Below are 26164 nucleotides of genomic sequence, written 5' to 3'. Positions count from 1 at the left end.
GGGGGGGGTGAGAGATGCACGGGGGGGGGTGAGAGATGCACGGGGGGGGTGAGAGATGCACGGGGGGGGTGAGAGATGCACGGGGGGGGGGTGAGAGATGCACGGGGGGGGGTGAGAGATGCACGGGGGGGGGGGGTGAGAGATGCACGGGGGGGGGTGAGAGATGCACGGGGGGGGGGGTGAGAGATGCACGGGGGGGGGGTGAGAGATGCACGGGGGGGGGGTGAGAGATGCACGGGGGGGGGGTGAGAGATGCACGGGGGGGGGGTGAGAGATGCACGGGGGGGGTGAGAGATGCACGGGGGGGGGGGTGAGAGATGCACGGGGGGGGGTGAGAGATGCACGGGGGGGGTGAGAGATGCACGGGGGGGGTGAGAGATGCACGGAGGGGATGAGAGATGCACGGAGGGGATGAGAGATGCACGGAGGGGATGAGAGATGCACGGAGGGGATGAGAGATGCACGGAGGGGATGAGAGATGCACGGAGGGGATGAGAGATGCACGGAGGGGATGAGAGATGCACGGGGGGTGGATGAGAGATGCACGGGGGGTGGATGAGAGATGCACGGAGGGGATGAGAGATGCACGGGGGGTGGATGAGAGATGCACGGGGGGGGGTGAGAGATGCACGGGGGGGGTGAGAGATGCACGGGGGGGGTGAGAGATGCACGGGGGGGGTGAGAGATGCACGGAGGGGATGAGAGATGCACGGAGGGGATGAGAGATGCACGGAGGGGATGAGAGATGCACGGAGGGGATGAGAGATGCACGGGGGGTGGATGAGAGATGCACGGGGGGTGGATGAGAGATGCACGGGGGGTGGATGAGAGATGCACGGGGGGTGGATGAGAGATGCACGGGGGGTGGATGAGAGATGCACGGGGGTGAGCTGCACATGGGGGGGTGAGAGATGCACATGGGGGGGTTATGTTTACATAACTTTGTTGCCTTATGAAGGGCGGGGGGGGCCCCCAAAAATTTCTTGCACAGGGGCCCACTACAGTCTGTGTCCGCCCCTGGGATGAAGTAAATGCAGCTGAACAGCAGCTGTCAGGACAGCTGCCCTGTCCTGCTGCAGGGCGTGATGGGGCCTCAGTGATGCGGCTCCTGGCACAGCACATTATGTGGGGCTCCTGGCATAGCTCCTGGCGGGGACCTGGTCTACACTATATGATAAGTATGCACTAAACTCCAAATCCCTCCATTACCCCGCCCCCATATGACCAAAGCCCACCCCACCCCACCCCCTCCTTGCTGGGCCATGGAAAAATGATCTTGCTTCAAGCCGGTCCCTGGTGCAAAAAAGGTTGGGGACCACTGCTGTAGAAGGAGTAGGAAAACTTTGGAAACTTTTTTTTTTTTTGCATATGACAAAAACAGATGGTGCACGAATGGTAAAAATAGACACGTACCAAAAAATGGTTGAAAATTGGATCAAATAGACTAATGAAAAATTGTCCATATTTTTGGGTATGTATACCCCTCTCCCCCAGAAAAAAAATCGTACATATGTAGGAGGCCTAAAACTGTTTTAAACAAGGGCACTCGCTATGGACCGAAATTAACTTATAAAACAAAAATATGCCAAAAAAAGGAAAGTATAAAACTTGTATTTCGTATCTCCATCTCCCTCCTGCGAGTCATCCTCTAAATCTTTCACGTATTGCATTTTTAAACTGTTCTCCTAGTCTTTCATATATTCTACTTACTTAAACTCACTTTGACGGTATTGGAAACACATTTCCAGCTAAATTACATACATAGTCCTTTTTATTGGATATTGATTGGCCTGCCTTGCATTCCCAGGCAGACTTAATTCAACAATTCCCTAATTAGTTCAAGTCATAACCTATGTCTTGTATTCATTTACCATTAATTAAACCTTTAGTTGTTTATTACATTGCGGTCTCAATCCAACAGACAGCCACAGGAACCCGAGGAAGAAGAGTCTGTGGACTGTGATGGCACGGAAGGTCAATGCTCAGAATATATTGTCGAAAGTTTTACTGTTGACAGAATGGCTGAGGATCAATGTGGTCAATGCAGCAATGCTTTCTCCGTTGCTCTGTCAGCAAGACAAAAAGTCAATTGAAATATTATTCGTGAAGGAAAAATAAGTAAATTTTTTTTTTTTTTTTTTTTTAATGACCAGAGTTGCAAAACTGTATTTTCCCTCTGACTGCAGACATGTTTTAAGCCTCAGAAATGATATTTTATATGAAGTGCATTGGAATTTGGCACTGCAGGCTTTCACCTTGGCCGTTTCAATTGCTTTATAGCCTGTTGCTTTGTTCCTTCGTGTCCTAGTTGGTGTAAACGGCTACATATTATTGCTTTTTCTATTAAAAGGGCCATTGACCATGTAATGAACAAGGTCCTAGTAATTTGCCAGCAGTGTAGAAAACTGGAGTACTTTTAATATCACAGATTAGGAAAAAAAAAGTACATCTCTGCTTTACCCTGTGAGATAATTGCACAGCTCCACTCGCTCTTTATTAAATAAAGTGTAATGCTGTAGTATATACTGAATTAGTTTTTATATATTTTTATGTTGCTGCACCACAACCCTAACTGCTAATAATAATAATAATAATAATAATAATGCAATTAATCTATAAATGCATATTTTATATAAGTGCCTTATTTTCTCACCACGTTAACACGGCACAAACTATTAGGCTGAACTAATAAATGTGCAATTATAATTAGTATCCTTTCACATTAATATTATGCCTTCCCATTTTGACTGCTTTAGATCATCAATGATCCGAAGATTAACCCCTTCACTGCCCTAGTCCAAAAAGGGATACTAACATTGACCCCTGTTCTGCCCTAGAGCTCAAGTAATCATCTTAAAACATTTTACTACTGTAGACTACCAAGGATACCTACATTAACGGTGTTATCCGGGACTTTTATTCATTTTACGTATGGGGCTATGAGCTAATGGGCAGGTAGTTGATGTCTGCTAGCTGAGTGGTCACAGACTGCTCCTACCGGTAATAGCCCTGCTACCACTGAAGTTGTGTCGACATAGCAGCGTCCTCTCTTCCACTCAGCTCTGTTTATGGGGCATCTCTGCCGATATGATGCCTAACTGAGGGGAGCCGGCTGTCAGTCAGCATGATGTCTGCAATGACGCCCCGTCAACAGAGCAGACTGGAAGAGGAAGAGCTGCTCTGTTGTCGACAGGCGAAGTGAATCGGGGGAATTGCCAGCTGAGCCAGAAGAGATCGTTCGGGGAGAGGGGCGATGAGCGTTTAGAACGTCAGGCCCAGGGCTGTGCACTGTAAATGCCAGTCAGAGATTGGCAGCAGCATTTAACAGGTAAACAGCAGCTCTGCTACACCTGCGGCTGTTGGAGGCAGATGATGGGTGAATCTCTGTAGCCGCGCAGCACTCTGCCAACTCACAAGGTTTCTATCAACTCAGTCATTCATATATTTGTCCCCATGATTTATCTATGGTTCTAATATTCATCTGAACTCTTATTTAACTCCCTTTGTATATCCTTGCTCCCCTGATGAGTCCTCCACTTCCAATAGAGGAAGCGCGTCAGGAGGGAATTTAGGGACACTTTAGTGGGATAGGACCACACTTGGGTACTGTCATTGTCAGGACGGGTGACTCTCTACACGGGGCACTACAAGGAGTTCACTAGTGCCTGACCGGTCATCGTTCCCAACTCCTCTCCCCCGACCCATGGACGACTTACTCTGGTCATCAAATGGGTGAGGCCGAACCATTTTTTATGTTGCACTGGTGTTTTTTTTTTTTTTTTTTTGTGATTACATAATGTGTATGTGTGTGACCTCATATGTCCTGTCAGCCCCTTTTAGAACTTTATTATTAGAAGTGTAGTCTCAGAACAAACCACTAATAGGTGTATAGCTTTATAGTTCTACTAAGGCCACGGCCCCACTATCAGTATTTGGTCAGTATTTTTTCTCAGGAGTGGGAGCCAAAACCAGGAGTGGGTGATAAATGCAGAATTGGTGACTTGTTTCTATTCTACCTTTTCTCTGATTGTTCCTCACCTGGTTTTGGCTCCCACTCCTGAGAAAAAATACTGACCAAATACTGATAGTGGGGCTCTGGCCTAATACTACAGCTCTGCTACTCACCAGAACTGTCACTCAAGGAGAAGAGCCCGCCCTTGGAGAAACCAGGAAGTGAGAGCCTGAAAAGCTGTGTGCTGCTCAAGAGACAACTTGATAACCACCCTTTAACTCGCGGGTGGGGATCCTTATTTATGCCAAGGGCCATTTGGATATTTATACCATCCTTCTAAGGCCACACAAATTGCACGCTAACTCCACCCTCAAAGTATGTCCTGATGCTGTCACTTGTGTCGGGATGTAATCTTTCATTGCACGTTCCTCAGCGTTCAGTAGTGAGCACAGCGTGCGTGTGCTCACAGAGAGAGAAGAAATTAAAGGGGTGGCGGCCATCAAAATACAGCTGTCGGACAAAGCGCTGCAGTCCGAGTTTTTTTTTTTTTGTAATTCAATGTTTATTACAATACAATCACAGCTTTCACAAAATTGACAGATTATTCATTGTTACGTGTTTATCTAACAGTATTTTGGCTTATTTTTGTAACACATTAACGCAGCCTCTATTTTCTTAAAGGGAATCTGTCTGCAGGATTTTGCTATGTTATCTGACAGCTTAACATGGGTCAGCCTAATTCCAGGGATGTATCACTTACTGGGCTGATTGGTGCAGTTTTCATAGAATACCTGTTTTCGCTGATGTAGATGTAGCAGATCTAAAAGTTAGGCCTCCTTTACACGTCCTGGTGATGCCTGTACAGGAAAAACTAGTACTGGTGAGATCCGTGTGACATTCGTGTATCCACTTACAGTTCGTGTTACACATCTGTGTGACACGTACCACCGTCTGGGAAAAGTAATACAGTTCATGCTGATCCCAGGCGCCGGCTGCTGAAGGCAGCTCTCATCATTGCCGCCTGGTTGCGCTGAGATCAGTGCAACCAGGAGACAATGATGGGAGTTATATTCTGCACCCCCTGTGTACATCCTGTGTAAAATTTAAGAATTAAATAATAAAAGAAAAATGTAGTGGGCTCCCACATATTTTTTCATAACCAGCAGAGGGAAAGCCGAAGGCTGGGGGCTGATGTTAATAATCTGGGAACAGAGCCAATATCCCAAAAGGTTCCAAGGCTATTAATAACAGCTCACAGCTGTTTCCTTAGCCTTTACTGGTGAATTTACAGGGGAACCCAGAAAAAAATTACGTAGAGTCCCCCTATAAATTCAAACCAGCAAAGGCTAAACAGACAGCTGTGGGTTGATATTAATAACCTAGGAAGGGGCCAGAGATATAGCCCCCAGCCACCCTAGAAATGGCGCCATAAGATGCGCCAAATCTGGCGCTTAGCCTCTCCCCACTTTCCCAGGTGCGGTGGCAAGTGTGGTAATAAAATGTGGGTCTATAAGACGCTCTCATTACTAACCACATAGTAAATTTTGAACTAAACACACAGCACGAATAAAATCCTTTATTTGAAATAAAATACAACTCCCGGTTTTACACATTTATTAAAAAATAAAAAAGTTATACTCCCCTTTTACGCCTAATTCACTGAAGCCAGTGTTCCCTGTAAAAAAAACAAAAATAATAAACAATCCATACTGTCCCATGCCATAATCCATCTCTGCAACATCTGGTTTTCAAACTGAACGGTGGCATGATGCAACCGTTCAGGCTGAAAACCAGGAGACAATGAGCTCCTGCGAGCAGGACAGGAAGAAATGCAGTGACCTCAATGGGATCACCACTAGCGGTGACGTCGTGAATGTTACCCCAGTTCACTGTGAGCTGGCCTGATGAATTGGGATAACCTTCATGACGTTGCCACTGTACCGCTTTTTCCCAGGCGCCGGTACTTGTCACGCTGAGGACACATGGATGTCATCCGTGTGTCATCAGTGTGCACGTGTGCGGCACGCATTTTGTCCGTGCCGCGCAAAAAAAACTTTACGTATCTAAGGGTTTTTCACATGGACACACGGTTTGTGTGAAAAACCTGACGTGTGCACCACCATTGCATACAATGGGTGTGCGTATGTCCGTATTTGCGGTTCTTAAAAAACAGACCTCATTCGGACATAAAAAATGGACGTTTGAAGGGGCCTAAAACTGTGTGTAACCCATATCGCACTCCTGACTGGCAGCTCCCTGTGTACACTGTGCGTTGTGAGCAAGCTACTACTCTGGTGGGTATGGGGTTATACAGATTAGCCTGACTGTGCTGCCTGTGACATATAGTCAGATAGTGATAATCTCCCGCTGATAAAATGCTGATTGCATTGAAACTACAACACACAGCCTAATAAGTGATAGATCCCTGGAATCAGGGTCTCCTGTCCTATATTGTGCTACTCTCAGATTAAATGGCAAAAACCTACTGATACATTACCTATAACCATCCTTTGAGGTAATGAGAGGGAGAGAAACAAAGAAAATAATAGAGTAGAGGCCAAATACAGTCAGTAATTTCATTTATTTGAAGCAAAACTCCATTTTACGCTGCTACATCCAGGTTTACTTGTCTGCACACATTTTACATCTTTTAAAATTAATTCTAACCATTCTCAGATAATAGGAAGATTAAGAGAGAACTATTTTCTACTATAAGACAATGAGCCAAAGAATCCTATAGATTCCATAATGGGCCTAATAGTTCTAACATCTATCCTTAATCCTAATATACATACCATCAGGCTCAAAGATGGTCACTTTTAATTTATCGTTCGACGTATTCAAAACCAAAACATCTGGATTACGTTACAGTTCCAGACAATATGGTTTCCGTTCATGTTCTCTGCATAGGGATATAGGGGAACTGTGTAACCTATAGTACTCCCTTATGTTGGTTACAACCAGAGATCCTTACATTACCTCCATAATGCTAGACCTGGATGCTGTTTAATATGATGCGTTGTGTTATGTATACATTAATTTTTGGTAAATGCAGTTCTGTCTTGCCCAACTTAGAGAGAACACCCCTGAGTACATTGGCTGTGCTTGCACCAGGGCCATTCTTGCATTATACATTTTCCTGTGTAGATACAGGTGTATTGGTGTTCGGATGTTTCCTATGGAGAATAGGTAACGTAGACTCGGGCATGCATTGAAATGCTAATGCTTCCAGGAAAGAATATCTCCATGATATTTTTTTTCATTATGACGAGGCACGTATAGGTACAGTTTAGACTCCTAGCACGCTGTGGGTGATAGATGGATCTGTTATACTGCCATGTGCATCAGGCCTTAAGGAATTGTTGTTAATGCCCTTTTCTTACATATGCATTTTGTAACTTCAATTAAAGCAAACTTCTTGTTTCATGAAAAGATGAATTAAATGCAGGCTTGGAGCTCTGGTACTTCTGATGTCCTAACTGGTTTGCTGCACTCTACGGTTAGCAGACATCCATTCTCTTTTGAAGGGATTATGTTGGACTTGGCTTATTTTTCTCTATGGGGCTAAGAAGTTAAAGGCAGGTAATTCCTAACTACATGGCTGTTCTGCCTGTCGCCGATCTCTCCCTAATCAAAGCGTTCATAGACCGCTCCTGCCAGTGAATATATGGCTTTCGGTGACATCACGTCATCAGAGCAGTAGCTACTCCGCTGTGCTCTCAACAGGGCATCACTGCCGACGTCATGCTGATTGACAGCCAGTTCCCCACTGCCTAACTGCAGATAGCCTGCTGTCAATCAGCATGGCATCAGCAGTGACGCCTCTTTGACAGAGCAGACTGTAAGAGAAAGAGCTGCTCTGTTGACATGGGGTCCAAATGAAGCTGCAGAATCGCCAGCAGGAGCGATCCGTGACCACTCTGAGCCAAGAGAGATCGGCGCTGGGCAGAACAGTTAGGTAGTTGGCAACTACCTGCCTGTAACTTCTTAGCCCAATAGGGAAAAAAAGCAAAAGTCCTGGATAACCCCTTTAAGTGGGCGGTTGCCTATCCTCAATAGTCAGATGGGACTATACCTGCTGCAACTTCCTTGCTCTTATTGCAGTGTCCCAAGGGTTATGATAAGAGATGTGGCACTAACATACAGCAGCGCAGTAAGAGCTGAGATGGAGGTGATACCATGAGAAAGGTGAGATACAGCAGCATCAATAGTTATGGTTTGTGCTCCTAATTTCATCCAGTTTAGCTACTACTCTTTAAGCATGTTTGTTATTACACAAAGGAGTAGCTAACAGGTAGTGAAGTATTCAGTGAGCTGCTGATTAACGTGGCTTACAGCTTCATTGGGAAACGAGCAGAATTGAAAAGTTGATTATGATGGCGCAGTTGTGCTGGCTTACCGAGGTTGAAAGACAGGGAATTTACAAATTGCTATGTAGGGAGTAAAGGTTGTAGATCGCACAGAGACGGGAAAAGTAGGGACAGAAGAGGGACTATTCATGAGCTGTTCATCAAAGGGAGATACCAGCTCTATCCTCTCTGTGTAAAGCGGGTCACAGCTAACAGAAGCCAAGTGCCACCCCAACTTCCTGTGATCTAACAGGCAGAGGACAGCAAGTTACAGAGGAGAAGACTCCTGGTGGCCAGCAGTGTAGGTCATTTTACAGGGGTAACATATATTTTCTTTAAAGTGATTAATAATTTTGTGGTTTAGTACACTGACTATCAATCCAAGATACGTTTATAAAAGAGACAATGACCATTTTAAAAAGGACCCGTCGCTTGCTCAAAAAATTAAGTTAAATACCTTGCAAAAATCCCTGAGCTCCCTTGATTCTACCGCTCTTTTCAGTTTTGCGCTGCTCCCCTCCATTGCAGAGATATTCAGTTACTGCTTTTGGAGCACACTATGTGAAATCTTTGCTTGTAGTTCAACTGAGCATTTCTTCAGAGTCTTCTCTGGGGGCGTGTGCTTTCACCCCTCTCTTGCAGAAGTGTCTAATCACAACTCTGCAGCTGATCTTGCAGTCTAAGATGCTGCTGAGCTGTGATTAGCAGAACCTAGGAGGGAGGTGTGAAAGTGCATACCCCCAGAGAAGACTCAGAAGAAAAACTGCACTTCGAAAGCAACTGGGTATGTGAAATCTTTGTTTACAAACCAATAAACATGATTATCTCAGCAATGAAGACGCACAGTGACAAATGGAAAAGAGCCGCAAATTCAGGGGAGCTCGGATTTTTTTTTAAGGTCATTTAACTCAATATTTTTGAACATGTGAGGAGAAATACCATGCAGGATTCCCATATTCCAAGCATTGTTCCCTGACTGCCCAGTGTGGCACATGTAGAATCAAGTGCCATGTGTTTTTCTTGTAGCGAAAAATAACGGAGCATGGGTATGTTGAGGATGTCTATCAGCAGGGAAACATTGTCACTTAGGAGACTGGGGAAGAATGGAGAAATAAATTACACATTATCTGCAGCCTCATGTCTTTCAAGTACTAGTGAATCATTTCAGAGTGGCTCCGGAGCGGCTTCCATTTATACAGGTAGAACTATAAATTCACAGGTGAAGCCGGCACTGTGGAAACATTTCCCATTCTCCGATGTTCGGTCTTGTGCTGTGATTTTGGAGAATATATTTCACCATGTAGGTTTGAATATATATGTCACAGATGTTACAGTCATTTTAGCTGCTTTTGTATCCTGAAATCTGGAAACGTTCAGAGAGCACATAATCACGGGACTTGTATAGATTTATACAAATATTGCTAAAAGTATGGGGCACATGTAGTTCATCATTTTCCAAATATTCTGTATTTGAGCACCGATCTTTGGGAGCAGCGGTAACACACTGGATATTAGTATTGTAAGCTAACGTGACCTTCATGGACATAAGTCATGTTCTGTGGTCGACGTGAATAATTGCCTGAACAGTAGCCAAAGTCCACAAAGGGGGGAGCATTAGGAATTTAGAACATTTTTGAACGGTTCTTTTAGCACATGTCACTGAAACTAGGGTATACTGTACAACCCATTTAAAGGGGTTTCCATAAATTAGCAGCGTATTACAGTATCTCACAGTAACCGCAAAGTGGAGGAAACTTTAACGAGTCTCATCCACATGATGTGGAAAAAAATCTGCATGGAAATTTAAATCCACAGCCTATCAATTCATGTTGTATCTTTCATTAAAAATCTAAAGCTAAATTTTTTGGAAAAAAAAATTTCCATGGAAAATGTGAATTTTTTTTTACCCTGGATTTGCCAGATTTGCATCTAAGAACAGTACTTCAAATTCTCCACATCTTGACATATCTGAGAGCAGCATAATGTAGGGACAGAGACTCTGATTCCAGTGAAAAAAATGCAGCTTTCTCTGCTGCAGATGCAGCAGTACCTTAAATGCTAAGCCCCGTATAACCCCACCCCCACCACTGATTGGCTACTTTCTGTCAATATATAGTGTACACAGGGGCAGGGTTGGACCTGGAGGCACGAGACGCCTAATCCTGTAGTGATAATCTCCTGCTGATAAAACACTAATTTTATTAAACACAGCCTAGTGTGTGATACATCACTGGAATCAACCTCTTAGCCCCTAACTATATCATGCTGTTCTCAGATTACATGGCAAAACTTGCTCTCATATTCCCTTTAAATCACCTGGTTGTCTATTGTATTCTTGTTCAAGCTGTGGACTGTCACTTACAGCAGTCTGTAGTCGGCAAATTGGTTGCGTACTGTAGACTGGTCTACATAGTAACATAGTTTGTAAAGCCGAATAAAGACTTGCGTCCATCAAGTTCGACCTGTTAGTTCTGTAATTGCTAAAGTTGATCCAGAGGAGGGCAAAAGCCCCAAATGATTTAGCCAATCTTCACCTGAGGAAAAATTCCCTCCCGACTCTGAAACCAGCAGTCAGAATAAATCCCTGTATCAACCTACTATTTTATTTTTAAGTACAGTCATGGGCAAAAGTTTTGAGAATGACACCAAAATTATATTTTCACATGATCTGCTGGCCTCTGGTTTTTATTAGTGTTTGTCTGATGTTTATATCACATACAGAAATATAATTGCAATCATATTATGAGTACCAATAGGTTATATTGACAGTTAGAATGAGTTAATGCTGCAAGTCAATATTTGCAGTGTTGCCCCTTCTTCTTCAAGACCTCTGTAATTCTCCCTGGCATGCTCTCAATCAACTTTTGGACCAAATCCTGACTGATAGCAGTCCGTTCTTGCATAATCAATGCTTGCATTTTGCCAGAATTTGTTGGTTTTTGTTTGTCCACCCGTCTCTTGATGATTGACCACAAGTTCTCAATGGGATGAAGATCTGGGGAGTTTCCAGGCCATGGACCCAAAATCTCTGTTTTGTTCCATGAGCCATTTAGTTATCACCTTTGCTTTATGGCAAGGTGCTCCATCATGCTGGAAAAGGCATTGTTGGGCGCCAAACTGCTCTTGGACGGTTGGGAGAAGTTGCTCTTGGAGGACATTCTGGTACCATTCTTTATTCATGGCTGTGTTTTTAGGCAAGACTGTGAGTGAGCCGATTCCCTTGGCTGAGAAGCAACCCCACACATGAATGGTTTCAGGATGCTTTACAGTTGGCATGAGACAAGACTGGTGGTAGCGCTCACCTCTTCTTCTCCGAATAAGCTGTTTTCCAGATGTTCCAAACAATCGAAAAGGGGATTCATCAGAGAAAATGACTTTGCCCCAGTCCTCAGCAGTCCACTCCCTGTACCTTTTGCAGAATATCAGTCGGTCCCTGATGTTTTTTCTGGAGAGAAGTGGCTTCTTTGCTGCCCTCTTTGAAACCAGCCCTTGCTCAAAGAGTCTCCGCCTCACAGTGCGTGCAGAAGCACTCACACCAGCCTGCTGCCATTCCTGAGCAAGCTCGGCACTGCTGGTAGTCCGATCCCGCAGCTGAAACAGTTTTAAGATACGGTCCTGGCGCTTGCTGGTCTTTCTTGGGCGCCCTGGAGCCTTTTTGACAACAATGGAAGCTCTCTCCTTGAAGTTCTTGATGATGCGATAGATTGTTGACTGAGGTGCAATCTTTGTAGCTGCGATACTCTTCCTGTTAGGCCATTTTTGTGCAGTGCAATGATGGCTGCACGTGTTTCTTTAGAGATAACCATGGTTAACTGAAGAGAAACAATGATACCAAGAACCAGCCTCCTTTTAAATTGTCCAGTGATGTCATTCTTACTTAATCATGACTGATTGATCGCCAGCCCTGTCCTCATCAACACCCACACCTGTGTTAATGGATCAATCACTAAAACGATGTTAGCTGCTCCTTTTAAGGCAGGACTGCAATGATGTTGAAATGTGTTTTGGGGGTTAAAGTTAATTTTGTGGGCAAATATTGACTTTGCAAGTACAGTAATTGCTGTTAAGCTGATCACTCTTTGACATTCAGGAGTATATGCAAATTGCCATTACAAAAAATGAAGCAGTAAACTTTGGAAAAATTACTATTTGTCTCATTCTCAATACTTTTGGCCATGACTGTATATGCTGAAATCTGCCTGGTATCTAGAAATGCATCCAGTCCCCGCTTGAACTGGTGTAGTGAATCCGACATTACCGTCTCCTCACTCAGTGAATTCCATATTCTCACTGCTCTTACCGTAAAGAACCCCTTCCTATGCTGGTGCTGGAACCTTTTCTCTTCCAGTCTTAGTGAGTGCCCTCTTGTTACCGTAATATCCCTCCTTTTGAACAAATGCCGGGCAAGATCTCTATACTGTCCCCTGACATATTTGTACACATTTATTATGTCCCCCCTCAACCTTCTCTTTTCCAGGCTGAATAGTCCTAGTTTTGCCAACCTCTCTGGGTATTGCAGTCCCTCCATTCCCTTTATTAATTTTGTTGCCCTCCTTTGTACCTTTTCAAGCTCATTTATATCCTTTCTATATATTGGGGCCCATAACTGAGCACAGTATTCCAAGTGTGGTCTGACCAGTGCTTTGTACAGTGGAAGAACAATGTTCTCATCCTTTGCAGCTATACCTCTTCTGATACATCCCATTACCCTGTTTGCCCTTACAGCAGCGGCCTGACTTTGGGCACTCCAATTTAGTTTGCTATCAATCAAGATGCCCAAGTCCTTCTCCATCTCTGAATTCCCCAATGATTTCCCATTCAGTGAGTACTGGTGACTTCCATTTTTCCTTCCCATATGTATGACCTTACATTTCTCCTCGTTAAACCTCATTTGCCATTTAATGCTCCACCTACCCAGCTTATCCAAATCCCTCTGTAGGTCTGCACTGTCATCTTTTGTATTAATTGTTTTACATAGCTTTGTGTCATCTGCAAATATTGATATTTTACTATTTATCCCGTTGACTATGTCGTTAATAAAGATATTAAATAACATTGGGCCTAGTACAGACCCCTGTGGTACCCCACTAGTGACGCTTACCCAATCTGAGTATATTCCATTTATAACCACCCTCTGCCTTCTATCCCTTAGCCAGTTAGCTACCCACTTGCAGACATTTTCCCCCAGCCCCATCATTCTCATTTTGTATACCAACCTATTATGTGGCACGCTATCGAACGCTTTTGAGAAGTCGAGATACACGACATCCACTGGTTCCCCCTGATCTACTCGAGAGCTAATCTCCTCGTAGAAGTCAATCAGGTTTGTTTGGCAGGAGCGATTCCTCATGAATCCATGTTGGTTCGGGATTAAAAGATTATTAGCATCAAGATGCTCCGTAATTGCCTCTTTAATGAAGCTTTCAAAAATTTTGCCCACAACGGATGTCAGACTCACCGGCCGATAGTTTCCGGCGTCACTTTTTGCTCCCTTTTTGAATATTGGCACTACATTCGCCTGTCGCCAATCAAGTGGCACAGACCCAGTCTCAACAGAGTCCTTAAATATAAGATATAACGGTCTGTCTATCACATTACTTAGTTCCCTTAGTACCCGTGGGTGTATGCCATCAGGTCCTGGTGATTTGGTTATTTTAATGTTACTGAGGCGTTTCTGTACCCCAGCTTGGGTTAGATTAGTCGTACTTAGTGGAGGATTAAGTTTGTCACTTCTCATTTCTCCTGTTAGTTCGATTTCCTTTGTGAAAGTTGTCGAAAAAAAATTATTTAATAGATTAGCTTTATCCTCATCTTTCTCTATGATTTTGCCTTCCTCACTTTTTATCGGTCCAATATTATCCGATTTAATCCTTTTACTATTTATATACGTAAAGAACAGTTTGGGATTTGATCTGCTTTCCCTAGCAATACGTTTCTCTGTTTCCTCCTTCGCTATTTTTATTTGTTTTTTACAGGTTCTCGTTTTTTCCTTGTAACACATTAGTGCCTCCTTACTGTTTTCCTGTTTTAATCTCTTGAATGCCTCTTTTTTGCTATTTAACGCCCCCTAGGACAGTCCTTGGTCTGCTGATGGGTTTTGTGGGTTACGCCATTCCTCAGGTTGCCATTTTTTAGGTTTGGACTGCTCCCTCTGCTGGTGGGAATCTGCTAATAGCAACCTACTGTATTTGGTAATTGCTATTTATGCCGTTGTTTAATCTGTTATTTGTTTTATCCAAATTACATCTTTTCTTCAGAAAAAGATAAAACATTCGAGTTCTCCTAAACAGACGTCTTTGTTGTATTTTTTTTGCATTGGAAGAAGACGTCAGGATAATTCTGCACATATTGGGATCACTGATCCTAACACAAGGGAAGTTGCTTATGTAGAGTTTTCGCCATGCTTTGCTGTTGACCACACTTGACCCGAGCTGCCAGTGCCTATACGAGCATGGGAACGGTGCCTGGAGCAATGCTTTTCTGCCATTACTAATCCACCTGAACGGCACCATATGGAAAACTTCACAAGGCTTATATGACGCAATTAGTTTATTGGTTGCATTACTGTCCAAAACGTAGAAGTGGTTTCTTTTTCAATCAAGTAATGTAAGCGCAAAATAAAAAAAAAAAAATAGGAATAAAAAAATATATTAATGTAGGTTTATTACACTGTCTTCTGAAATAATGAGAAATGGGCACAACTCCCTTCAAGACAATGCGTTACGTAAATTGCATTTTGTCAGCGTTCCTGTAAATTAGAGAATCGTTTCTGCGTCACGATGACCATTTTAATTCGTTACATTTTTACTTGTGCTAAAAGTAAGATTTGGATCAATGCATGCTATAGATTTTTTGCAGAATTTTTCCCTTGCAAGCCAAGCAGTCAATACCTAATTTCTTTGTAGGCATACCACACATAATATGTTGAATAAGAGTTTTTTTTTTTTTTTTAAAGTCGTCTAAGTGTTCTGTGTATTAGTGCCATCGTGTGACGTTTGGCATTTGCAGCCACATAGGTGTAAGCTGCGTGCAGGGTGATGATATGCCGAATACACTGACTAGACCTTTTTATTATTTTCTGTGCTTGTTATGTTATTAGCGGCGGTGGCAGTCGCAGCACTGGGGAGACTCTATGCATCCTTCAGCACAAAAAAAAAATCACTTATAATTGTCAAGTTCCTATTGATGCATTTAGCTGCTGCTTGGTACATTGATAATGCCCTGCACAAATACAGTAGCTGGAGAGTCATCTCATCTCCCAGATCTAAATTAATGCAGCAGCATATCTGTCCCCTCGGTACTGTTTAAAATGTTAATTTAGCTTGCTACGCAGAAGAAATTTTGAAAAAAGATCCGTAGAAGGATTCTTTGGTACTATAACCCTTTTATCATATACTCATAGTTTAACTAGGAGATGAGAATGGATATGCTGCTTAAACACAGCCAAATAAGCATTTCTCGCAGCCTGTAATTGTGATGGATGGCCTGAACACTCACAAAAAGAGCTGAACGGATCTACAAGTGAGCTTGGGATATTCAGACAGACAGAAATATGTAGAAGAGTAAGGGCTCATTCACACGTCAGTTTGTTTTTTTGAACACGTGTAGTCTGTGCATTCATACCTATGATGGGCTATGGGCTGTTCACGTGTCCGGTGTTTTTTTTTTTCTTCCATAGAGTGGTCCGCATGACAGCACAGAGACTTGTCCGATATTGATCCGAGTATCAGATCAAACTCGTCAATGCAAGTCTACGAGTCGGCGAAAAAAATTGCACAGCACTCGATGCTCTTTTTCATGGTCTGTTTGCTAGTAAAAGCTTGAGAAACCCATTATTTTATATTATTTATTTATTTATTTATTTTTTTAAATCAATGAAAAACTGATGAAACTGTGACTGAACTCTGATGGTAACAGCTGACACTCTGACCAAACTCTGATGGTAACAGCTGACACTCTGATGGTAACAGCTGACACTCTGATGGTAACAGCTGACACTGACCAAACTCTGATGGTAATAGCTGACACTCTGACCAAACTCTGATGGTAATAGCTGACACTCTGATGGTAACAGCTGACACTCTGACCAAACTCTGATGGTAATAGCTGACACTCTGACCAAACTCTGATGGTAACAGCTGACACTCTGGTGGTAACAGCTGACACTCTGGTGGTAACAGCTGACACTCTGATGGTAACAGCTGACACTCTGATGGTAACAGCTGACACTCTGACCAAACTCTGATGGTAATAGCTGACACTCTAACCAAACTCTGATAGTAATAGCTGACACTCTGATGGTAACAGCTGACACTCTGATGGTAGCAGCTGACACTCTGACCAAACTCTGATGGTAACAGCTGACACTCTGACCAAACTCTGATGGTAACAGCTGACACTCTGATGGTAGCAGCTGACACTCTGACCAAACTCTGATGGTAGCAGCTGACACTCTGATGGTAGCAGCTGACACTCTGACCAAACTCTGATGGTAATAGCTGACACTCTAACCAAACTCTGATAGTAATAGCTGACACTCTGATGGTAACAGCTGACACTCTGATGGTAGCAGCTGACACTCTGACCAAACTCTGATGGTAACAGCTGACACTCTGACCAAACTCTGATGGTAACAGCTGACACTCTGATGGTAGCAGCTGACACTCTGACCAAACTCTGATGGTAGCAGCTGACACTCTGATGGTAGCAGCTGACACTCTGACCAAACTCTGATGGTAATAGCTGACACTCTAACCAAACTCTGATAGTAATAGCTGACACTCTGATGGTAACAGCTGACACTCTGATGGTAGCAGCTGACACTCTGACCAAACTCTGATGGTAACAGCTGACACTCTGACCAAACTCTGATGGTAACAGCTGACACTCTGATGGTAGCAGCTGACACTCTGACCAAACTCTGATGGTAGCAGCTGACACTCTGATGGTAGCAGCTGACACTCTGACCAAACTCTGGTAACAGCTGACTCTCTGATGGTAACAGCTGACTCTCTGATGGTAACAGCTGACTCTCTGATGGTAACAGCTGACTCTCTGATGGTAACAGCTGACTCTCTGATGGTAACAGCTGACTCTCTGATGGTAACAGCTGACACTCTGATGGTAGCAGCTGACACTCTGACCAAACTCTGATGGTAACAGCTGACGCTCTGATGGAAACAGCTGACACTCTGACCAAACTCTGATGGTAGCAGCTGACACTCTGCCCAAACTCTGATGGTAACGGCTGACACTCTGCCCAAACTCTGATGGTAACAGCTGACACTCTGATGGTAGCAGCTGACACTCTGACCAAACTCTGATGGTAGCAGCTGACACTCTGACCAAACTCTGGTAACAGCTGACTCTCTGATGGTAACAGCTGACTCTCTGATGGTAACAGCTGACTCTCTGATGGTAACAGCTGACTCTCTGATGGTAACAGCTGACACTCTGATGGTAACAGCTGACACTCTGATGGTAACAGCTGACACTCTGATGGTAACAGCTGACACTCTGACCAAACTCTGATGGTAACAGCTGACACTCTGACCAAACTCTGATGGTAACAGCTGACACTGTGATTAAAAAACAAACAAAAAAAAAAAAAACACTGATGAAACTCGGACCGTTTTTTTGCATAGGAGAATATGAGTGTCCTCTAAATTTTTTTGTACGTGGAAAAATGGGAAAAAAAGTAAAAATGTGCACCGTCTCCATTTTAAGAGTCCATAAAACTCTGATTTTTATTTTTTTTATTCTTCTTCAGAGCCATTGACTTGCATTGCTGATCTTGATCCGACCCACAGATAAAAATCGAACATTTCTCTGATATATTGTCTGCGGATCACTCGGTCCGAGGAAAAAAACTGACATCTGAATGGCTCCATAGACTGTCAGATGTACGAGTGCGGTCTGTGGAAACCATGGATGACACTCCTAGGCAAAAATCTGATGTCTGAATGAGACTTTAGAAAAAAGGATATATAGAAGTGTAAATAAATGGAAGAAAAGTCTGATGTCTGGATATAATGGATAAATAGTCATCAGATAGATGGATAGATATATGAGTATATAAATCAGAAAGATGGATAAAGAGACTAGTTGGAGAATAATAGATTCGATTTGTATTTTCTTCCATATTGTAGATAAAATATCAATACTGATTTGTAAAATGGATGTTATAATGTAAAATGCATTGGTTTTCTGGTTTTATGTGGCGTCTGAAAACGGTGCCTTTTATGGGAGGAGTGTGTCTAATTGGAGAATTGCAGAATATGTACAAATCTTAAGTGTATAGAAATGCCGCCATAATGAGATGTGATGAGCTACATAGGATAACTTGGTTACATAATCATGACGCCCTCTGAAAAAATGTGTACAAGACCTTGTGAAAGAATAGTGTGGATATGGTGATAATGTCTTGCATGTAATCTCGCTCTATTAGCCCTCTAGTATTGGAATATGACGTGAGTTGAGGCAATAAGCAACTGATAATTGATAGTTTGTACTGTGTATTTATGTTCATTATATATAGTGCTCAATAATTCTGTATATTTTAGAAATGCTACCAGCATATGCTAAAGACTATCTGCCTATCTCATATATATTTCTCTATCTGTTTGTGTGATATCTTTTTATGTTTATGTAAGATTTTGCAATCTTGAATATATCTTGATCTGTATTTTTGCCATATAGAATACACTTTTAAAAAATTAAAGTAATTGCCACATAAATTGGCCAATTCATGATGGCCCACCAGCCACGACAAGGCGACCTTCCTTTGATAGGACCCTAACCTAATATTTCTCAAGCATCTCCCAGGCTACAAATTTAAAGGGCGGGTAGGATCCAGCACTAATTAAAAAACAGTGTTGGGCCTCATTCACATGCCCACGTTGATCCTACGTGTTCTATCTATTTTTGTAAACAGATACAACATGTACCCACTATAGTGTATGGTGACGTTCCCATGTCCGTGTTTTTTCATGGACCAGGTATCTGTGCAAAACTTTCAGAGATGTGTTCTTTTTTTTTTCTCCAGTATCACAGATGAGAAGAGCTAATACAAGTCTATGGGTCTGTGAGAAACACGTACAGCAGACTGATGGCATCCATGTGCGATGTGTGAATGAAGCCTTTGGCTGATGAGGAGTGCTCAGCCAAATATTGAGACAGTCACCACCTCCAATAATATACTTCAAAAAACTGACCAGCGCCTCCAAACAGAGAATTCTATATAGTGGTCAACATTTTTATGTAATTTAGAAATGTTACCAGCATATGCTAAACACGATCTACCGATCTTCTATCTATTGTCTGTTTGTGTAATAGCTATTGAATTAAAAAAACTGGAGGCAGCATATCATCATATAGAAGGTGAAAAAATAGTGCTCTGTAATAGCCCATAATGGCGAGGTCTCGGGTTTAAAAAAAAGAACCTTTCTCAACCAGTACGAAAGTGCAGGCGCATATTATTGTTTGAATTCTCTTGAAGGTTTGGTCTATACCTGGGAGGCTGGGCACCCGAACTTTATATGCTGGTGCTGCTCCTTTTTTTCTTTCTAATCAATCTATCTATCGCATCTATCTCTCTCTCGCATCTTTCTATCTATCTCTCGCATCTTTCTATCCATCTCTCGCATCTATCTCTCTCTCACATCTTTCTATCCATCTCTTGCATCTTTCTATCCATCTCTCGCATCTTTCTATCCATCTCTCGCATCTTTCTATCCATCTCTCGCATCTTTCTATCTATCTCTCGCATCTTTATCTCTCTCGCATCTATCTACCTCGCTCTCGCTTCTTTCTATCTCTCTCTCGCATCTTTCTACCTCTCTCTCGCATCTTTATCTCTCTCGCATCTATCTACCTCGCTCTCGCTTCTTTCTATCTCTCTCTCGCATCTTTCTATCTCTCTCTCTCATCTTTCTATCTATCTCTCGCATCTTTCTATCTATCTCTCGCATCTTTCTATCTATCTCTCTCATCTTTCTGTCTCTCTCTCGCATCTACCTAATCCATCCAGTAGTATGTTCTGTAGTCTCGCACACATGCCTGGATCTGCAAGCAAATGGGCCGGTTTTACAAGGCTGTAATCCGGGATTGCTCTGATGGAAAAAGAGCTTGTGAGCACATGTGTATGAATGGAATCATTCCACAGTTAATGGGAGATTTATGACTGATAAAATCGGTACAGAACTGCAAGTGGTGGAGATTGTGTTTTTATTTTAATACGAGAGCCAAGTCTTACATTAGGCCGATGTTGAAGCCAGTACAGAAAATAAATGGCCCCCAAGGGACGGAGGAGCATTCTGTTAGGTTGAAGGCCTTTAATAATGGCATACCCTAATAGCGCAGTGTGTGCGCTAATCTTGTCCCCTGCTCCCATAATAACTTCTATACAGTAACACAGGGCAGTTGTGATGTCGGCACTACCGGATTTAATAGGCGACTTTGTAAATGAACAGATAAGTTTGCTGAGTGACTTTTCTCCAGTTCACTTAACGAAAGCCCATAAACTACGCCGCAAGTGTAACAACCACAAGCAGCCGAGGACGAGATTACATCTTTCTCTCCAATCGCAACAGCAGATAAAATATCCATCTCCAATCTCGCCTTAGTGATTGATACACGGCTCTCCTCCTTTTTTTTTTTTCTCCCCCTCCAGAAGCCGCTCTCCAAATAGTCATAACACAATAAAACAAATTTTAAATTATGGCTGGAAATATTTAGCGAGTAACTTTCATAGGTGTGTGTATATCAGCTGGTTTGCATCTCGCATATAAACCCGGCATAATGAAGATCTGCGCGCCGCGAGGTTTTCTTTTTTTTTTCCTTCTTCTCCACTTCGGGTTTAACTCCTTCCTTTTCTTTTGTATAAAGCAATTTATTATATTTTTGGGAAAAAAAAAAAATATAACCTTACAAAATTCTTCAGCTTTCTATTAGGAGATGAATTATTTGGGGTCAGCGGCCGCTGTTTATAGCGTATTATTGCGGAGAAGCGAGTGCATTGTTCAGTGGTAAAGTGGAGACGGAGGCGAACGACTTCAGGTCTTCTCCACTAGATGGCAGCTTTGTCTTATCTTTTCGGTTCAGCTGGCGAACATGATGGAACAGGAAAGGCCATCAGTGTTTAGTCTGCACTCAAATGGTCTCTGTATGACCAGTGTAGACCCCATGGACTTCCTGGAACATGTGTTAGCAATTTAGCTGCAGACATTTCTTTCTTTGTTTTTACTGCCTGGCTCTTTGAGAAAGTGTTGGTGCTGGGTTATGGGCTGTCTGGATCATGTCAGAGGCCATGGGGATCAAGTTCATGTGACAGGCTAGACTGAGGAAGGATGAAGTTAGAGGAGGTAAGAAAACTGACCCGGCCTTTCTGCAGCAACAAGTCACTTGGCTGTCTGTGGTGTAAAGCCAAAACGACTGGGCGTTTTTACTCCTAATACAGCTGAACAAACAAAACACTTTGCCTATTTTACTTTTTCATATTTCATCACGAATAGTCAGTGCATTCCTCAAAAAATGTATTCCGATACTCCATCATATTTAAACATCCCTTTTTTTTCTCCTAGCCCCGTCCAGACGAGGGGACCTGGAAATCCTCGCATACTGTATGCTCCACTGGATATCTGGAAAATTACCCTGGGAGCAAAGCTTAAAGGACTTTTCTACTATCCTGGCTTCCAAAACAAAGTATGGGTTGGAAAAAGAATATTAAAGTATAAACATAATCAATATACTGTAAATAATCTAAAAAAAAACATCTTTTTTTATTACAAGTAATATTGTTATTCTTTCACCCTTCATTTATGGTATGTTCACATGAAGTTTTCGCTGCAGGTAGTTTTATTTTTTTATTTTTGGCAGAATATTTTCCTGTGAAACTAATAAAAGAAAAGCGAAACACTGAGTGTGAACATGCCTTTGCACAGCATTGATGCATTGTACAGGGAGCTCAATTTCAGCCTCCTATTATAAGGTATAGGCAGAGCGACGCTAAAATATTGCACATATATCCGTAAATTTCATCGCATACTGTCACAATATTGGAAAAAAATGTCACTTTTTCGGAATTACTGCAGAAAAAACACCTCTCCCATCATCCCCAAGAAGAAAGGATTTGACGCTTTCTTGTAAGTGAAGTGTAGAAATGGTTAAAATAAAATGGAAATTGAAGTTCACAAGAGCTGGCACTTTTTAGAATCACTTTGTACGGTGTACGCTTGGTATTATTGACTGATATTTCCCATGAATACTAGTGTGCATTGCTATCCGATGCACTAGTAGTATAGTCGTCTTCGTATTCTATTCATCCTTTAAGGACTCGTTCACACAACCATGTTTTTGGTTCAAGTGCTGTCCGTCAGAAAATCAGATCACACTCAGACCAGTTTTATTCAGTGGACAGTGCAGATGAACGAATTGTTTCACCGACTGAATCTGCATGTGAAAAAAAACAAAGCCTGGACTAGTTTCTTCCTAAAATCGGATGAGGCTCACCCATTCAAGTCTATGGGTGCGAAAAAAAAAAAAATCGAATGCCACAGTATAGCATCCAATTTTTACGGATACATTGCAATTGTGTAAAATTGGAAACTGTAAATGATCAATAGCTGCTGTAAAAAATAGATTGTATATGGATAACAAGTGAGAAAAAAAAATCTTCCCACTTTTCTGTAAGAAACGCTGAACGACTTTTTTTTTTTTTTTTTTTTTATACAGCTCATGTGAACCTACCCAAATACCCAAACTCTGATCAGAGTGGGATCCAGTTTTCTCGGATGTGGAGAATAAGGAAGAAAAACATTTCTCCATCTGCTTCATGCAGTCTGTCCATGAAAATTTTTTTTCATGGATCCATAGACTTGAATGGCCGAATGCGTTCTGATTATCGATGCATACATTCTGCGTTTTTTTTTTTTTAACCACTCGTCCAAGGTAAAAATCAGACGTGCACTGCCGCATTGAATAACATGGGAGTGAGGATGTTTTTACAGTCGTGTGCACAAGCCTTAAGTATGTGAAAGTATATTAACCTAGATGTAGGGTAATTTGGTTAAACTATGCTTCTAAATTAACCCTATATTGACTGCCCTGTCTTAGCACCTTCCTTCTCATTAAAGCAATTAGCATTGCTGAAGAAGTCACAGGTCACCTCACTGTGTTAGGCTTCTTTCACATGTCCGGATATTTCCGGTATTGGAAAAACCAGTATCGGAGATGTCCGTGTGCACCCGTGTGGCAACCGTGTGCCGCCCATGTGCCACATCAGGATCACACGTACTGGCACCTGGGTGTCAGCGGTACAGTTAGCGCTGTTCCCAAGCGCTGGACGCTGAAAGCTGCCCTTATCATTGTCTCCTGCCGGCACTGCGATCAGCACCAGCAGGGGACAATGTTGAGAGCAGTATACTGCTCCCGCTGTCTCCCAACTGTAGAAATAAGAATAAAATAAAAAATCCTTATACTCACCTGTCCGAAGGTGTCTCCCGCTGTAATTCATCTGATCGCTCACACCGACGAGCCAGGGAGAATGACTCGCTCTAGCAAGCGGTGTCCTGTCACTCACTGACCTCAGCGCAGCTGCGGCTCCCGCTCGCTGCAGCAATTCATTCTCCTTGGCTCCTTGGCATGAGCGGTCAGAGGATTACAGCGGGGGACACTTAGGACAGGTGAGTGTATGGATTTTTTTATTTTATTCTTATTTTTATAGTTGGAGACAGAGCAAGCAGACTACTACCACTCAACATTGTCTCCTACTGGTGCTGATCACAGCGCCGGCAGGGGACAATAATGAGGGCAGCGTTCAGCGCCCGGCGCTTGGGAATAGCGCTAACTGTACCGCTGATACCCAGGCGCCGGTACGTGTGATCCTGATGTGGCACATGGGCGGCACACGGTTGCCACACAGGTGCATACGGACATCTCTGATACTGTTTTTTCCAGTACCGGATATGTGTTGCGGCCCGTGCTGCGAGGAAAAAAAATGGACATGTCAGTGTTTTGCCCATGGATACACTGTCCGTGGAAACACATTGACATGTGCACAGACCCATTCATTTGTTGTCAGTGTCATCGATATGTGTGGAAACTGTCACCTCATGTACTGGAGACACTGATGTGTGAAAGAGCCCTTAGGGTATGTTCACACTGCATGTTTTTGCAGCATTTTTTTTCAGCGGCTCTGTTCATTAAAAAAAAAAATGCCAGAAAAAGCTCTCAAAAGAATGTTTTTTTACTGTAAAAACAACTTGCTGTTCATATGTTTTAGGTTTCTGAGCATCTTTCGAACGCTTCAGACTTTCAAAGACGCCAGGTGTTTAACAGACGTAATATTCATTTTTCAGTTGTTTTCCGCTAGAAAGACGCTACTTGCTCTGCAAGAAATGTTAATGGGAAGGCTTAAAAGACGCCAAGGTGTCTGTCTTTTTTGTAAACCTTCTTGCCACAAAAATCTCAAGTATTTTTAGTCATTGCTTAATAGGATTCAAAAATATTTAAAAAAATCAATAAAAAAAAATGCCCCAAAAATCGCAGAAAAAATGTCGACAAAGTGCCTCTGGAAACATTCAAAAAAATGGCAGCAAAAAACACTCAGAATTACAAAACGCCAATAAACACCATAATAAGAAGGATCGATTCCCGAAGCTTTTTCTGTTTGAAAAACCAACATTTTTGACCTCTGGAAAAAGTGTAAAAATATTCTGGAAACTTTCTCGATACTTGTAGTCACTGCATTTTAGTAAGAAATCACCACATTTTTAAAGGTAGTAATGCTTCTTATAGAATGATAGAAGCAAGTCACCTGAATTACACAACATTCAAGGAAAGTTAATTAAAGGCGTTGTCCTCTTTCAGACAATGATTGGACCTGGCTGTAGACTATCCTTGGGGTAAGCGATAAGTCTCCGCCTGTGCTCCCGATTCACGGCATTTGCTGCAGGCAGCAGCCAATCGGTGAACACAGTGGCTCCGAAGGGGGCATCCTATATGGGCTCACTGATTGGCTGCCACACTGTGAGTACAGCACTGTTTGCTATTTTTTTAACAAACTGCAGCCAGGACAGAACATTATTGAAATGACTGAAAGGAAACAACCCCTTTAATAAACATTTCTATGTGGTGGGCGAGGGGCTGTGGAAGATGATTATGATGATAGTTGTCTTCCAAATGTGTTGCTCTGTTTTGCCATTAAATTACTTAGTCAAGAATGGGAACACACAGGAAAATGGGCATGGAAGGAGGATACAGTGTATAATGGACGGATCTGACTCCACAGACGGCCGCGGACTTGTTCATCCGAGAGAATCGGGCCAATTATGCAAATTACTTTCTGATCAATCTCTAATCAGAGTGTGATCCGATTCTCTCAGATGAGGAGAAGATAGAGAAAAAAATTCTCCGTTCTGTCAATCTGTGGAAATCGGACTGCACTCAGTTTATCGGCGTGCAGTCCGATGTTTCCAACTCACTCATTGACTTGCATGGCTGATTGCAATCCGAATATCGAATCAAATTCTGGAATGTTGCAATTTTTTTATTTTTTTTCCTTGGATAGACTGTCAGAGGGAAAAATCGGTCATGTGAACGGCCTCATAGACTAGCATTGATCCGAGTGCGATTCGATGTTTTGTCGGATCGCACTTGGACCGAGAATACGGCCGTCTGCACCTGCCCTAATGTAGAAGAGTTGCTTATTGAGAGTGGGGTCCACATGAGCATAGTTACGGTCCTCTTAAGCAGTAATTTCAGACAATTCTGCCCCTCACATACTACACTGGGGCAGGGAATGATGAAGGGGCCATTTAAAAATTGTTAATTTGAAGTTTTAATTTTTTAAGTACTTTGTCCAGAA

General features: G+C 42.6%; 1 protein-coding gene across 7 annotated transcripts in view; it reads left to right on the top strand.

Annotated features, from left to right (window-relative positions):
• VRK2 (VRK serine/threonine kinase 2) overlaps positions 1-26164 on the top strand; it is a 96969-nt gene that overhangs the window by 33700 nt on the left and 37105 nt on the right. For all 7 annotated transcript variants that reach the window (XM_073672399.1, XM_073672398.1, XM_073672403.1 and 4 more), the window contains exon 9: positions 21882-22002. In XM_073672399.1, the coding sequence (XP_073528500.1) occupies positions 21882-22002 (121 nt within the window). The remainder of the gene's footprint in view (positions 1-21881; positions 22003-26164) is intronic.

The sequence above is a fragment of the Phyllobates terribilis genome, unplaced genomic scaffold (genome assembly GCF_046119375.1).
Source record: "Phyllobates terribilis strain yellow unplaced genomic scaffold, ASM4611937v1 Scaffold_3__8_contigs__length_932513732, whole genome shotgun sequence".
In the NCBI taxonomy this organism is placed as follows: domain Eukaryota; kingdom Metazoa; phylum Chordata; class Amphibia; order Anura; family Dendrobatidae; genus Phyllobates; species Phyllobates terribilis.
Note: the sequence above shows the minus strand (reverse complement) of the source record. Positions and strands in the feature narration are given on the sequence as shown.